The sequence below is a fragment of the Passer domesticus genome, chromosome 3 (genome assembly GCF_036417665.1).
Source record: "Passer domesticus isolate bPasDom1 chromosome 3, bPasDom1.hap1, whole genome shotgun sequence".
Lineage (NCBI taxonomy): Eukaryota > Metazoa > Chordata > Aves > Passeriformes > Passeridae > Passer > Passer domesticus.
Genome location: NC_087476.1, coordinates 111,084,788 through 111,098,705, shown reverse-complemented (window position 1 = coordinate 111,098,705; position 13,918 = coordinate 111,084,788). Strand labels below are relative to the sequence as shown.

Sequence of the window (13,918 nt, the reverse complement as noted above, 5' to 3'; positions counted from 1 at the left end):
GGGGAAACAATGAAAATGGATATATGTCTTGCCATCTTCCTAGGATAAATCTTTAGCTCTTCTAAGAAAAGGCAACAGTAAGATTTCACACTGAATTTTATTAGCAAAGGGATTTTTAAATTCTTGTTGATACATTTCAATAGACTGCCTTAGACTAATTGCCTTAATTGCCTCTGTAGAAAGGCAGCAGCCGGGTATCCTGCACCTCAATGTTTAATGATATTTAGTCAGGTATCTCTTCTCCTTCGTGTCCCACGTCTCCTGTGGAGATTTTTATCAAACCGGGGAGATGTTTGAATCATAGAATCACAGAATGATTTGGGTGTGAAGGGACCTTAAAGATCACCTCGTTCCAACCCCAGGCCACGGGCAGCGTGGGACATCTCCCACTGTCCCAGGTTATTCAGAGCCCCATCCAGCCTGGCCTTGAACACCTCCAGGGATGGGGCAGCCACAGCTGCTCTGGGCAACTTATGCCTTGTCACCACTCCCACCGTAAAGAACTTCTGCCTAACACCTAATCTAAGCCTGCTCTATAAGTGGATAAGGGAAGGGAAGGGAAAGGAGCTGGGGGCCCAGAGCCCCAAGGCAGCCCCCACACGGCTCCTGCCGGCGAGGCGCCCCCGCCGTGCCCCGCTCCCATTGGCTGCCACGCCCCGGGTGCCAACGGGAGGGGCGGGAGATGAGAGCGCCCCGCCGTCCGATTGGCTGGGGCGGTGCGCTGCGCTCGCTGATTGGCTGCGGGAGGCGCCACTCGAGGTGTGGAGGCGTGAGGGGAGGCGGCTCGGGGCTGTGGCGGCGGAGCCGAAGGCGCGGCCTCGCCTCAGGGCCCTCCCGAGTCCGTGCGGCAGCCGCCGAGAGCTGGGGAGCCAGCGAGGCTGCGGTGGCTCCTGCCGGGAGACCTCCTGAAGGCGTACATACATTTAATCCCGCCAAAAAATACCCTGCCTCACTCTCCGTGTGGTGTCCCCTGAATTTTACAAACGCCACAGGTATGTTTCCTTGGCTGTGCCTTCGGGGTATGTCCACCTTGAGGGATAAGATTAATTCCCAATGGCAATTACGAGCTCAAGACTTGATTTTAATCAATCAACGTGGCTCAATCACAGTTCTGCTGTGTTAGTTCTAGTTATATTCCTTAAAAAAAAAAAAAGACACAATCACGAATTGGAGGGGAAGAACACAGGTTTTTTGGCAGATCTAAGTAAGTGTGTGGAGCTACAAGGATGTGACAAACAGCAGCTTTTCCTGGAAAGGCTCTTTTCCCATTTTCCAAAGTTGACTGGAAAAAGCAAAATTGAAGGCTCCTTCAATTAATAAATTAAAGCTTTATAAAGTTAGAACTAAATCGAAGAACTCTACATGGCTGTCTTAGGGCACAAAGCTTAGATAATCACTACTGATAAAATTAATTTTCCATCATCTGACATATAAGTTCTACTGAAACATTTCATGTGAACAAAAAAAAATGTACTAGTGCTGAAACTGACTAATTTTGTAGTTAATTTCTTCTTATTTTTTTAACAGGAACCTTTGCTAAACGAAATGAAACACAATCTGGTGTGTCAGACACCTCCCACTGTCACAGTTCATGTAAAACCGAGTGCATCCAGATCATACCAGCAAAAAAAACTTACTAGACTAAAGCGACCTGCTTTTAAAGACCATCAAGAAAATTGTGAAAAAGGGGTTCCTAGTCAGAAATATAAATGTTCAAAGGGACCATGTCTAGTTATTCAGCGTCAGGAAATGACAGCTTTCTTTAAATTATTTGGTAGGTCAATAATGTGAGATATGAATTGACTGAACAGAATGTTTTCTAAGCTGAGGAATTTTGAGAGTGCTTTTCATATCTAAAGTAATGGCAATTCTTTATCAAAATGTTTTGTTGTTATAGTTTGGTATATAAATATTTAATGCTTAAGTTAAAAATACAAGGGCGACCAATTTAAATTACAAATGAATCCAAGGTAGTTTGCTAGTTTTTATTTTATGATAATTTTCCTTACTATTTTCTCTTATATTTCAACAATGTAAAACAATGTGCATCTTGTTTTACACAAGGCTTAAAAAAGGACTCCTTGTCTCTTAAACATGTTCTTTACTGTGGGAATAAACTTCTGGGGGAAGAAGTGGAATGGGAAGTTGATCTAAGGAGTTGGAGCATCTCTTCTTTATTTGTGTCTCTTTCATATGAAGTTTTGTATTTATTTAATTTAGCAAAGATGTTAAGTAATAGTGGAAGATTACAGCTGGTTTTTATTTGACCCTTAAATCCAGAAGTGAATGAGAGAGAGTTGGTGGTAATTACGGTACATGGTCACGGACAATGAAGCACTGACCAAAAATAAGCAAGCATTGCCCAGTAAAGGCTGCCAGGTAATCAAGGTGCAGGATCTCAGCAGTCTGTACTTCCTCTGAAATAATGGTGTGCTATCACCTGGACGCATGGAATGCAGGAAGAAATGATGCAAATAGAAAAAAATACTGGTTATTTTTCACTTTCACCTGCTGTTACTGAGAATGGAGGAAATGCAGTCACCAAAAATTCCACCTTGCCTTTCTGGTAGAGTTTGTTTTCTTTTGTCAAGTAAGCTTTTTTCACACCTGAACCTCTCCTACTGCCCTCAGCTTCTCTGTTCCCTGCTGGCTGGTCTAGCTTCTTTTCTTTCATTTGGTTTAATGAAAGACCATCTGCTATTTATTTATAAATACCTACTGACATAAACAGTTTTGGTGTTTGAAATGCTACAAGTTTCTCTTATTACAGATGATGATCTAATCCAAGACTTCCTTTGGATGGACTGTTGCTGTGAAATTGCAGACAAGGTAAGTGTATTTCCTCCTTAGTTAACAGAACAGACACTGAGTGAGAAATCTGCCCTTAATTACTTGATACCTTAATACAAATACAGAACATCATCTTTTTCTAATGGTTTCACATGGAAGTTTCAAGAAACTTAATTCATGCTTTCCTCATTGTTAAAAATGATGAAAATATCTTGATGCAAGATGTGTGAATCAACTTAGGAAATACTATTCTAAGTAACACATTGATGCTTCATTTTACATTTTAAAACAGTATCTCTTGGCAATGACTTTCGTTTATTTCAAGAGAGCTGACTTCACACCAAGTGAGCATACCAGAATCAATTTCTTTGTGGCTCTGTAAGTACTTTAAAATTATCTGGTATTATTAGAATAAACTTTGCATTATTTCTTTATGACACTGATAATTACAATATGTGATGAGACTTCCTTGAGGAATATATAAACAACCTAATCCGGGGGGTGGCAGGGGGGCTGGAGCTTGGTGGTCTTTAAAGCCCCTTCCAACCCAAACCACTCTGTGGTTCTATGACAATCTACATTCTGTACATAAATAGTGCAAAGTCACCGTTCTGCCTGTGATGGAACAAGCTGGAGCAGCACACAGGGGTTGCTTGCATTGGTGTGGTGATACACACAGTGGCATTCTGCCTACCAAACTGAATCTGGGGGCTTTTTAAAGCATTACAGGAAATATATGCAGGACAATACACAGCAACATGTATGTGGCTCACAGGTGCTCATATAAAACCCTGTTTCAGATCTTTGCCAGCCTTTAAGGCATTTGTATCAAAACATTTCACCATGACGGGCATCTCAGGAGTAACTTGTTAATAAAGTTTCTGTCAACATGTTTTAAATCAAAAGTAAAGAGAATTTCTGAGAATTTTTTTGAACAGTTGTAAAATACCTATACTTTGAAACAGTGGTGGAATCAGTAATCCAGGCCCACAGAACCCCCTGTATCTGGCTGTACCTGCAGAGGGTTCTGCATTTTTTTTACAGTGTTATGGTGCTCAGGTCATCTTTTCTGGTACTATCACTCCTCAGGTGCTCTGATTTACACACTAGTGCAGGGGCAAAGGGAGCTGTTCCTTCTGCTGTCACTGTTCTGTGGGTGACATCCACAGAGCATGGAGGAGGGAGCCCTCTGACCCCACTGAAGGGGGAAAAGCCAGGCCAGAACAGTGAAAGGATTAGTGGGGGGACAAAGAGTCTGGTGAAACTGGGACTAGAGAGAATACTGGGGTCAGGAGCAAGTGAGAAAACTGGGGAGGATACTATAAGTCCTAATTTTTCAAGTGTGATTTACAGGAGTTTAGTACCAGGTGGGTCCAGTAATCATTTTGCTGTTGTCTGAGAAGACAATCCAAACCTAAAAGTAACTAGATAGTGAAGAAAGGGAAGAAGAGAGACATTAAAAAAAGTAATTTGAGTTTTTTCATTTAAACTAAAGGTAGACCTGTATTTAGTTGTTTACTCCTAATTTAATATGAGCAATGTAATTTTCCAAGAATAGCTAAAATCCATAAAGTAGAAAGTGGGAAGTTTAAGATTTCACAGGAGAGTTTTATGCCTTATTTAAAGCATCAATCAGAAACTGTTCATTTTATTCAAGGGTTTCTTGCCAGCTTGGAGAAAGATGTCAGGATGTGTTAGTTCTTGCTTATCTATTAATTTAGGAAACTCTAGAGTAAAACAATTTTTATAAAAGCTTGGGGTTTTTTACCCAAAGGATGCATGTGTAACTAATTAAGAAAATACTGTATTCTAGAGAGAAAGCTGTATTTTGTTAGTGTTTTTTCCTCACAATATTAGAAAAAAGAACCACTGCACTATATCTGTTATTTTATATTAGAAATCATTCTAATATAGTGGTTTAAGATTGAATAATATTTACAAACATAAACATATATATATTTGAAGGTATCTGGCAAACACAGTTGAAGAAGACAATGAAGAAGCAAAGTATGACATTTTCCCATGGGCTTTGGGCAAAGCCTGGAGAAAGCTCTTCCCTGATTTCTTAAAGTTAAGAGATCAACTTTGGAGTAGAATTGACTACAGGGCTATTGTAAGCAGACGCTGCTGTGAAGAGGTAGGGAGGGAGATTTCATATTCTAGATGCTGAAATCACAACAAGTAACACCAGCTAGCAATTTAGCTCTGTACAGTTCCTACCCTAGAGCAAACACACAATCCACGGAAAAGAAAAGATGCTGCTAAAATGTAATGGCCCATTTATCCTCCATGACATTTCTTCCTTCTCCATTTAAAACACATTGTTTAAAAAGTGTGTTTTAAAAGTAAACTAGAATATTTTATATTGCACTACTGTTAAAAGTGACATTTCTATTGACTAGTATTCTTTTCATGCAAATATTTTTCATTTAAAATCTACCTTGTTTTACTTCATCCACTTTAGAAATAATTTTGTGTGCTTTACAATTTATAAGGAAAAAATATATTCCTCATTTTTCAGGTGAAGTGTGTACCTGGAAAAACCCCTGTCATGCCCTAAGTACCTAATGTTTACTTCTAGATGGTGGAAAAGAAAATCTCCCATTTACTCTAGAGACCCATTTCTGGGGATGGGATTAGATGCTATGGGAAAAGCACAAGGAACAAGGCGAGTGCAGGATGCTTTTCCTTGTATACCCTCCCAGCTTCCCACTGTTATTTCAGTGATGATGAACACTGTCAGCTGATGTTTGGTAGCTGGCCAGAGACCCTCTTGTGTCCAACACCCCGAGCATGAGCTGCTGTTTGTGATGGCTCACGTGAACAGACAGGGCTGGAAGCTGGGATGTTTCCACACCTGACTGGTGTCAGGATTACTTACCCCCACCTAAGGCAGCAAACGTTCCAGTGGGACAGTGAGACAGACAAGAGATGATGCCCATTTCAGCTACATTAATTCCCTGCCATGCACTAACTGGATCTAGTTTTCAGCCATGTGTTTTCCCTTTATTTTTTCTCTTCCTGAGCACCTCTGGCTGTTCCCACAGGTGATGGCCATCGCTCCAACACATTACATCTGGCAGCGGGAGCGCTCCGTGCACCACAGCGGAGCTCTGAGGAGTTCCGGCGATCAGGTGCAGCTGCCCCGAGGGCCCAGCGCTACTCCGACAGACTGCCTGCTGTGCGGGAAGAAAGGCAGGTTCGTACGGCTCGGATTATCCTCCTCCTCCTCATCTACCGACACTCTGGAGATGATGGACTTGCACTCATCCCAGAAATCCAGGGACACCTTTTCTACCGAAAAAATGCTCATCGACTCTCCTTCTTATAAAGGCCGAGGTATGGTTTCATATTGTGAGTAATTTTCCATCAGTTTAGGCAACTGGGGCCATATTTGCCCTTCAGAGTGCTGCAGGGACTGCTCTGTCCCTCCCTGTAACACCTCAGCAGAACTTCTACCCTCACAGATTCATTTTCACACATTCTGTCTTAACTTCCTGGAAGTACCAACTGCTTCACATTGAGTCTCTTCATGTTACTTTCATCTACTACAGTAGATTTTGGGTGCTACTCAGGCATTTGTTACTATTCTTGCATTGTAAATTAAATTGGGAGTCCTGTTTTAAATTATTTTTTTATGATTGGCTATGTCAAATAAAAATACTGGTGTGTGTAAAGTGTGTTGAAGTGCACTTGCTGAGAGTATGTTTTGAGAAAGAGCAAGATACTCATTTGTGATCTGGGTTTGGACACAGGTTAAATCACAATTTCCATTTTCCTCTTAAGTATCTAATTGGTTGACATTTTATACAAGACTGTTTTAATACTGGGATGAGTAGAAAACAAGAGTTTATTGCAAGAATTGTTTACATAATTGAATCTCTGCCCATTAATCTACTCAAAATAGCATCCTCAGCATCAGGGGCCTCCATTACATACAGCAGTTGTGGGGCAAACCATTATTAAATTTATTATTGGAAGTTAAATGCATTTGAGATGTAAACTTCCTCAGGCACCTGGACAAGGCCTCAGCTCTGCAAAGACACTCTCCTGTAGTTAACCAGTGCAGAGTTCCTAGTATACTTACCTAATACAATGGTAGTTATAAATAACTCTGTATATTTTATTTGCATGTGTTCTCATTAAGATCCAAATTTTCAGTATTACAGTAAGATTGTTACTGTTTTGACAGCTTTAGTACAAATGTGAATCTCAACTTTGAATAAATTGGCATTTGAATATTTCCTGAGATATAAAGCAAGTCAGGTGTTTACAAAATATAACTTAATAAGTTAATGTGCTAAACATCACCACTTACTCAGGGGAGACCCCAAATGACTTTAAGTCTGTTTATACTTGAGAGATCTGGCTTCTCATCTCTGACAAGGGCCAGAAAAAACTGTGTTTCCTCCAACCAATTGAGAATACTTTATATGAAGTGCCATTCACAAATAACCAGGCAACTTGCAGCCTGAGTGCTGGAAGGGAACCAGAGCTGTGCCTGTCAACAACTGTTTTGATGTTGAAATAAGCACAGCTTTATCAAGTGAACGCATTCAGTGAATTCCAGTATCTCTTAAAGTTATGCTTTAAGAACTTTGTTCTCAAAGAAACCTATAGTCAGCAGTTGGAAGCCAGCAAAGTATTAATTTCAAAGGAGAGCCTTTGATCCCTTATTTTCTTACTAAATTTTTTTTTCTCCTTATTTCTGTTAGACTGTCAGAGGCTGTCCAGCAAAAGGCAACCATGTAGCACCCTGGATCAAGATAAGTCTATGGACTGGTTTACAAGCAATGGAGAATGAAATGCACCTGATAAGACAGAAACAGATACTGTGATTTGCAGAACAGTCTGGGCTGCATCACAACACCAGACATGATGATTCACTTCAAAATTTTCCCTTTACATAGTGGGGTAGCAGTTGGTGTTTCAAACTTGATGCGAGGTAGAAATCAGAGCGGTCAGTACTTGAAAGTTACACAACTTGCAAAATGTAGCATCTACTTGGTTATGTTTTATTTCATTCTGATACAATATTCAGATTAGCAGCTAAGGAGGCAGCAGCATCAAGAAAGCAGTGGTCGAAACTTTCTCAGCTTGGTAAGGAACGCTAATTAAAAAACAAAAGTTACTACTTTAGTATTTCAATACACAATGATTATTTTATTATTATAAGTTTAATAGTTTCATAATATAGGAAAATATCAAATGCTAGTACAAAAAAAAAGTTTTTATTTGAAATAAAAATACTAGTAAATATTTAAGATAAACTTTTTCCAAGTGTCTCACCTGAATGAGCTTCCTGCCAGTGGGATGGTCGGGCAACGTAAGGTACTGAGTGGTTTGTTTCAGCAGCATCACTGAGTGATTCTGTGAGAAGAGCATTTCTTTTTATTTTATGAATTTATTTTTTTTTTTGTTCCCACAAGTTTAAGACCTACATACAGCCTAGAGTAGACAACGTACATGTAATGTTTTTCCCTGATATGTTTTCTTTTTTTTGTTATCACCTATCATATATTCAGAAGTCTTGGCATTTTGCAGATCTATACTGTATACATATTTACACTTATCATATAAATATAATATATATATGGCAGCATTTTTGGATTTGCCAGAACAGCATAGTTTTAAAACAGAGCTCACTGGCCACTGTTTCTGTTAAGGAATCCTTAAGTCCATCAGGGTGCTCTAAAGCAGCTTTGGGGTGAGTATAAAGAACTGAATCTTCTTAAAAATCAAAAATTTGAAGACAGTAATTCTTTATTTCAGATTTAAATTTATTTTTTATTTAGCCCAGGTTTTTAGTAGGAGATTTAAACTTAAATAACAATTAATAGTCTTCTTTAAACCTGACAAGGTCTAGGCTGTCTAAAACCTTGCCTATTCTCAGCTGACCTAGGTAAAAACACTGCCTCTTCCTACACTGGGTTATCAAAGTGCAGTAATAGGGGACCTCATCAGCAGCAAAGTCCTTACCATTGTATTCGCTCTCCTTAAGAACTGCTTGATCCTGAATATGGATTTCTTCATACTCATTTTGAAGTGGTTCTTCAATATTTTCTTGAGTTTCCACCATTTGGCTTGATTTGTAATGCTTGAGTTTAGCAGGGAGTACTGTCCAGCTCCTGTGAGTTACCTCAATTATCCTTTCACACAAAAAAGGAAGCTTGCAGCTCCGTATTCTGTCTAAAAGGTCAATAACCTGTGTGATGCTTTTGAAGAAATGCAAAGGATAAAGTAGTATTTTGAAAACTCATATCACAAAATTTCAGTTCTACTGACTTAGGCACATTCTTTACCTTTGAGGTTACACGAATCCTTGTTTTAGGTAAAGGAGCAACCTGAATATTGCGCTGGAGAACAGTGCAGTTACTTTGAGGATGCCAAAAAGGCCAAACTTCACTGACCAGAATGAGAACATTCCCCATGGAGATGCCAAAGGATTTGGCTGAGTGTAATTTATACAGAGTACAACTCCCAAAGAAAGTTACATGGGGAAAAACCCAGCTTTGTTAACCATTTCATGAATGCTGCATGTGCATTTCAGAAGATGCTTGGTTTTGTACTGAGGCCAGGTAACGCCTGAATAAAGGTGGCAGACAGAAATACTCACTTTGCCAAGTACACAGCACACACCCCACCTTGCTTCAGGCTTGGGTGTACAACAGGCAGAGCACACTGAGGGTTCAGCATATCCAGAACGACCTGCAAGAGAAAGACACATTAATGCTTCCTGGGAGAACATCTGTACATCTACCAACGCAACACAGGACAGTGCTGGGGGAGAAAAGGTTATGGAAAAGAGATGCACACAACAGCAGTGTGTAATCATCCACCAGTTTTATGACTGCCTCTCAAAACCTGAGGTGCACACTTACACAAAATGAAGTCCTCTCTACTTCCAGATTAATTTCTGTTAAAACAGCAAGTAGTATTTGACCAACTAAGTAGATCCGTAGGAAGTTAAGCCTCCTAGTAATTAAATCCCATAATCCTGACAATAAAAAAACTTTTAGAAGATTACATTTACTAACACATTTGAATACCTATTTCTCAAATGTGAAAAAAAAAAGAAAAAAGTTTGTTCAAATGCAGAAGAACACATTATGGTCACAATGTCTAACTTGCTGTGAGTTTCAAGATTAAAAATACTTCTTGTCTTTGGCAAGGCATCTTCTTGCACCATTTAAAAAATTGCTATTTGTTTAAAGCATTTAGTAAGCAGTTGTAAGTAGTTTGTCAGCTTTACAGGGAAGAGTGCTTAACATCTAGCTATTTTCCCCAGCATGACTCGTTTTTTAGGAAATCTGGATACAAAGAAGCAGGACAGGAGAGCAAGCCATAGCATTCTCTAAATTATGGTTAGTTACATTGTGCATTCTATATAGCTGATAGCAAAGTGGTCATATAGTTGCATATTTAATAAAGTTTTGTATCCTTCTGAAATTGAATGCTTGAAATATGTATCTCCTAAAAATATCAGTTCCTCAAAAATACAAGAAAGCAAGTTGGTATTTGCTTACAAGACAGCAGTAATTAATTGTAATATTTCTATAGTACAGCTTTATCACTCTTTCATTTGACAACCTGTAACTGAAACCTTGAAAACATTTGTATCTGACAAAAACATTACAATGTTTCTTTCACTGATGAGGACCTGCATTGTTATTTCTCATGTTACACTAGATATGGGAATCCCGTTGTGAGTGTGAACACTAGAGGTTCTAATTAATGGAGAAAAGATATGTGTCAAACGGGGGAGTTGTTTGGATTCACTCACTGCATCAAGTGTTACAGATTTCAGATCTGCAGCAGCTGTTGAAATGTCTTTAAGAATAAACTCCACGTTATCTGGCCACTCGTCCACGTGTCCTATTTCCCACGCAGAACGCCAGTGCCTGTAATTCTTCTTAGCTAAATTATGATGATCCTCTCTGATTTCATAACTTAGAACACGTCCTTTGTGCCCAACTGAAAGCAAACAGAAGACATTCCACTCACCACTTGACACTGCTGTTATAGAGACTTGGGGGAAAAAAAGAAAACAAAAGCAAAAACCATAGTCTATGACATAAGTACACCTTTCCATCTCCACTTAAGGAAATTATCACATCTGAAACAATCAATGACAATCTAGGTTTTCTTTACATTTAAAACAAACATATGAAGGAAAAGTGTCATGTTAGTTCTTTCACAGACAGAAATCCATCAATGCACAGATGAAACAAAGAGTAGTTATAGTAGTACAGACTGTTCCAAGATGCTCTCCTGAAGTCACTCATGCAGCAAAAGACAAGTTGAGCATCTGTGGCCACTGCTAGATCCTTCTGCTGGAGCAACCAGAGGTACCAGCTGAGAATGCTGCACCAGTGCTCACAGGCTAAGGAAACCTGCTCACTGATCTCAGCCCCACAGAAAAGTTTTCCAGTGTACTCTTTGATTCACCCAGGTTTGTGTAATTTTCCTGTTACTGTTTGCAACAGCAATAAATTATTGTCTAAATTTACTATTCTGACATCTACCACGACTCCAATGTTTCTCACAAAGGAAGCATTTCCAGGCTGTGCAGGCAGACAGCAGGGTGTGCACTGCTGTATTATTCCATATTTCTATTACTCCAATTCCTCACGCCTATCCCACTGCTCACGTCTCTCTCCTTGCTACTTTGGAAGGGGTGCAGGCAGCTTTCAGGAAGCAGCAGCTCCCCAGGTCAGTGCTGTGCCTTTCTAAGCCGTTTCAGTTTGAAGTCACCAGGCTCATTCCCTCACCTACGTGATCCCACTGTGAATCCATTCAGATAACTGAGTAAAAGAAGGGATGGATTTCCCAACAGTTGCTCCTTGATCCAGCTCACCCTGCCTCAGACAAAGGCCAGAACCAGCTTGTAAGAAAGGGAAGGTTTCAGCATGATGCCTTTGATCACCTGAAGCAGTTGTAGAGTCACAGTGCCAACTCCTGGTTCCTTTAGATTATCAGTTTAAAAACATCAGGAAAATAAAATTCTTCACACTGGGGGGGGGTCAGTTTTACCCCCACTTATTCAAAGTGATTCCTACTTTTTGAAACTGGTTTTTAAAAAATCAGAACAGCAAGGCAAAATAGCTAGGCAAAACTTCATTACTGTGAAGCTACAGTATGTGAAGTTTGCTACATCATATTTTCCAGTTCTAAAAGATCTTAAAATCATGGCAAATACCACTGTCTTAACACTCCTGTTTTATGTCAGTAGTTTCTGGGATTAAAGAAAGAATGGAAAAAAAACATAAAAGGAATAACAATTAAGAGATGAATGAAATCTGTTAAATCAACAATAATTTTGGAAATGAAATAATTCCATGGACATTGGTAAGGTGCCCACTGGATCTGAATTCCAGCATTTACCCATGCAGCAGCTGTTTTCCTTGTTGGGTATCACTGGTGTGTATTCAATGGTGGCAAAAGCAGCCACCATTAGGAACCAGCATATCAAATCTATTTATTTCTGTGTCAGCACCAAAGTGTGTTCAGCTGTGACTAAAACTGGCTGTGTTTGGTGCTGTTTAAATTCAATAAATTTGAAAACAGCAATGCAATTTCATATCTTTTCCCCACTCCTCAAAATAGAGCTGATCTGGCACACAACAATTGCACTCTTTCCCTGGATAGGGTTAACAGCCTGGTAATGTCAATGATTTTGCCAACTTGGCCCATTTACAGCTAAATTAAAGTGATTAGAAAAAACCTGTTGGACAAGATAGAAAAACGAGAGGAATAATTGGCAAGTTCAGGTGTGCTTGTATGAAATGGCCACAGCAGGCTGAATACCCAAGAAAAATCATCTGCTGTATTTAGCAAGAGCTAGGTTTTGCCTTAGCCAGTATCAGGTATTTGGGTTCTGGGTCTGCCTGTAGGGCAAGCTGGGGAAAATGACTCCTACTTTCTCTAAATGGAAAGAGAAGTGCTGATGGTTATCTTCTGTCTCATCAGCTTCTAGCTCCTACAGCAGCAATGTTTGCTTTGAGGATAATCTCATGCTAGCTTCAAAATCCCAATGGAATGAAAAACCCCCAAACATTAGTTTATTGCAGAAAGATGACCAGAAGAAACCAGCTGCAGTTGAGTGATGTCGAGGCATGGCTGAAACTCAGCTTTCTACAAGGCCCTTGGTAACCATTTACACTATGCCCTATAAGCACAGTCAGAATGGTTTGCAGTCCCTGTGCTGATGTAACTTTCCTTTAAGTCAACAAACTATACGTGAACTGCAGCAAAGCTTTCATGAGCTGAATAGTAAGGACCACAAGAACTATAAGTATGTGGGCAAAAAAACCCCCAAGTTGTGATAAGGAAATAAATAACTACTGTGTTGTCTAAAGCCAGGTTCTCACCTGCTCTCGACAGAAACAAGCTCATAGCACCAGACCCGCTGCCAGTTTCCAGCACGGTGTCTCCCGGGTGGATATCCATCATCATTAACAGAGCGCTTATATCCTGCGGGCGACAAAAACACGGCACGTCACTATCCACGCGAAATCAGAGGCGAGATTCATCCAGCGAGCTCCCAGCCACCAGCCGCTACCTTGGGGTAGGCGATGGTGGCTCCCCGCGGCATGAGCAGCACGTACTCGTCCAGCGAGGGCCGCCGCAGCAGCAGCCGCTTCCCGGCCGCCGTGCGCAGCACCTGCCCGGGCATCCGCCCGATGATGTCGCGGTGGGGCAGGAGCCCGCCGGGGCTGCTCAGCACCTCCCCGGCCGCCAGCCGGCACAGCAGCTTCAGCGCCGAGTTGTGCTTCCTGCGCACCTCGGCCAGCGCCAGCTCCCCGGCGCGGAAAGAGCCGGGACGCGGAGCCGCCTCCTCCTCCTCCTCCATCTTCTCCGGGGCAGCCTGAGGCGCCGCCGCGCACCGCGCCACCGCCGCCGCTTCCTCGGGCGGCAGCAGCCGCCTCAGCCGCTCCAGCGGCGACAGCGAAGCCTGCCATGCCCGCCGGCGAGGCTTCCCGTCGGCAGGAAAAGAGGAGGAGGAGGAGGAGGAAGAGGAGGATGAGGGGGCGGCCGCCCGCCGCAGCGCGCGCCAGGCCCTCATGCGAGCGGCCCGCGTGCTCGCCCCGCGCGCCTGCGCCGCACGCCCCGATGACGCCGTACGGCG

General features: G+C 41.4%; 2 protein-coding genes across 3 annotated transcripts; one reads left to right on the top strand and one right to left on the bottom strand.

Annotated features, from left to right (window-relative positions):
- The first annotated feature begins 854 nt into the window (after nucleotides 1-854).
- Nucleotides 855-10,649, top strand: SPDYA (speedy/RINGO cell cycle regulator family member A). Its single transcript, XM_064415133.1, has 7 exons — nucleotides 855-992; nucleotides 1,528-1,774; nucleotides 2,771-2,829; nucleotides 3,083-3,168; nucleotides 4,756-4,927; nucleotides 5,838-6,129; nucleotides 7,506-10,649. Exons 2-7 carry the CDS (start codon nucleotides 1,546-1,548, stop codon nucleotides 7,592-7,594), a joined length of 927 nt encoding a protein of 308 aa, XP_064271203.1. The 5' UTR covers nucleotides 855-992; nucleotides 1,528-1,545; the 3' UTR covers nucleotides 7,595-10,649.
- TRMT61B (tRNA methyltransferase 61B) lies at nucleotides 7,785-13,902 on the bottom strand. 2 transcript variants are annotated; one of them, XM_064415131.1, is made up of 7 exons: nucleotides 13,352-13,901; nucleotides 13,161-13,263; nucleotides 10,574-10,764; nucleotides 9,407-9,498; nucleotides 8,770-9,005; nucleotides 8,080-8,160; nucleotides 7,785-7,900 (listed from the first exon to the last, which is right to left on the bottom strand). In XM_064415131.1, exons 1-7 carry the CDS (start codon nucleotides 13,853-13,855, stop codon nucleotides 7,857-7,859), a joined length of 1,251 nt encoding a protein of 416 aa, XP_064271201.1. In that variant the 5' UTR covers nucleotides 13,856-13,901; the 3' UTR covers nucleotides 7,785-7,856. The 2 variants fall into 2 exon arrangements, with proteins under 2 accessions (XP_064271201.1, XP_064271200.1); XM_064415130.1 differs by lacking the exons at nucleotides 7,785-7,900; nucleotides 8,080-8,160 and having other exon boundaries at nucleotides 8,477-9,005; nucleotides 13,352-13,902.
- Between the last annotated feature and the right edge of the window lie 16 nt (nucleotides 13,903-13,918).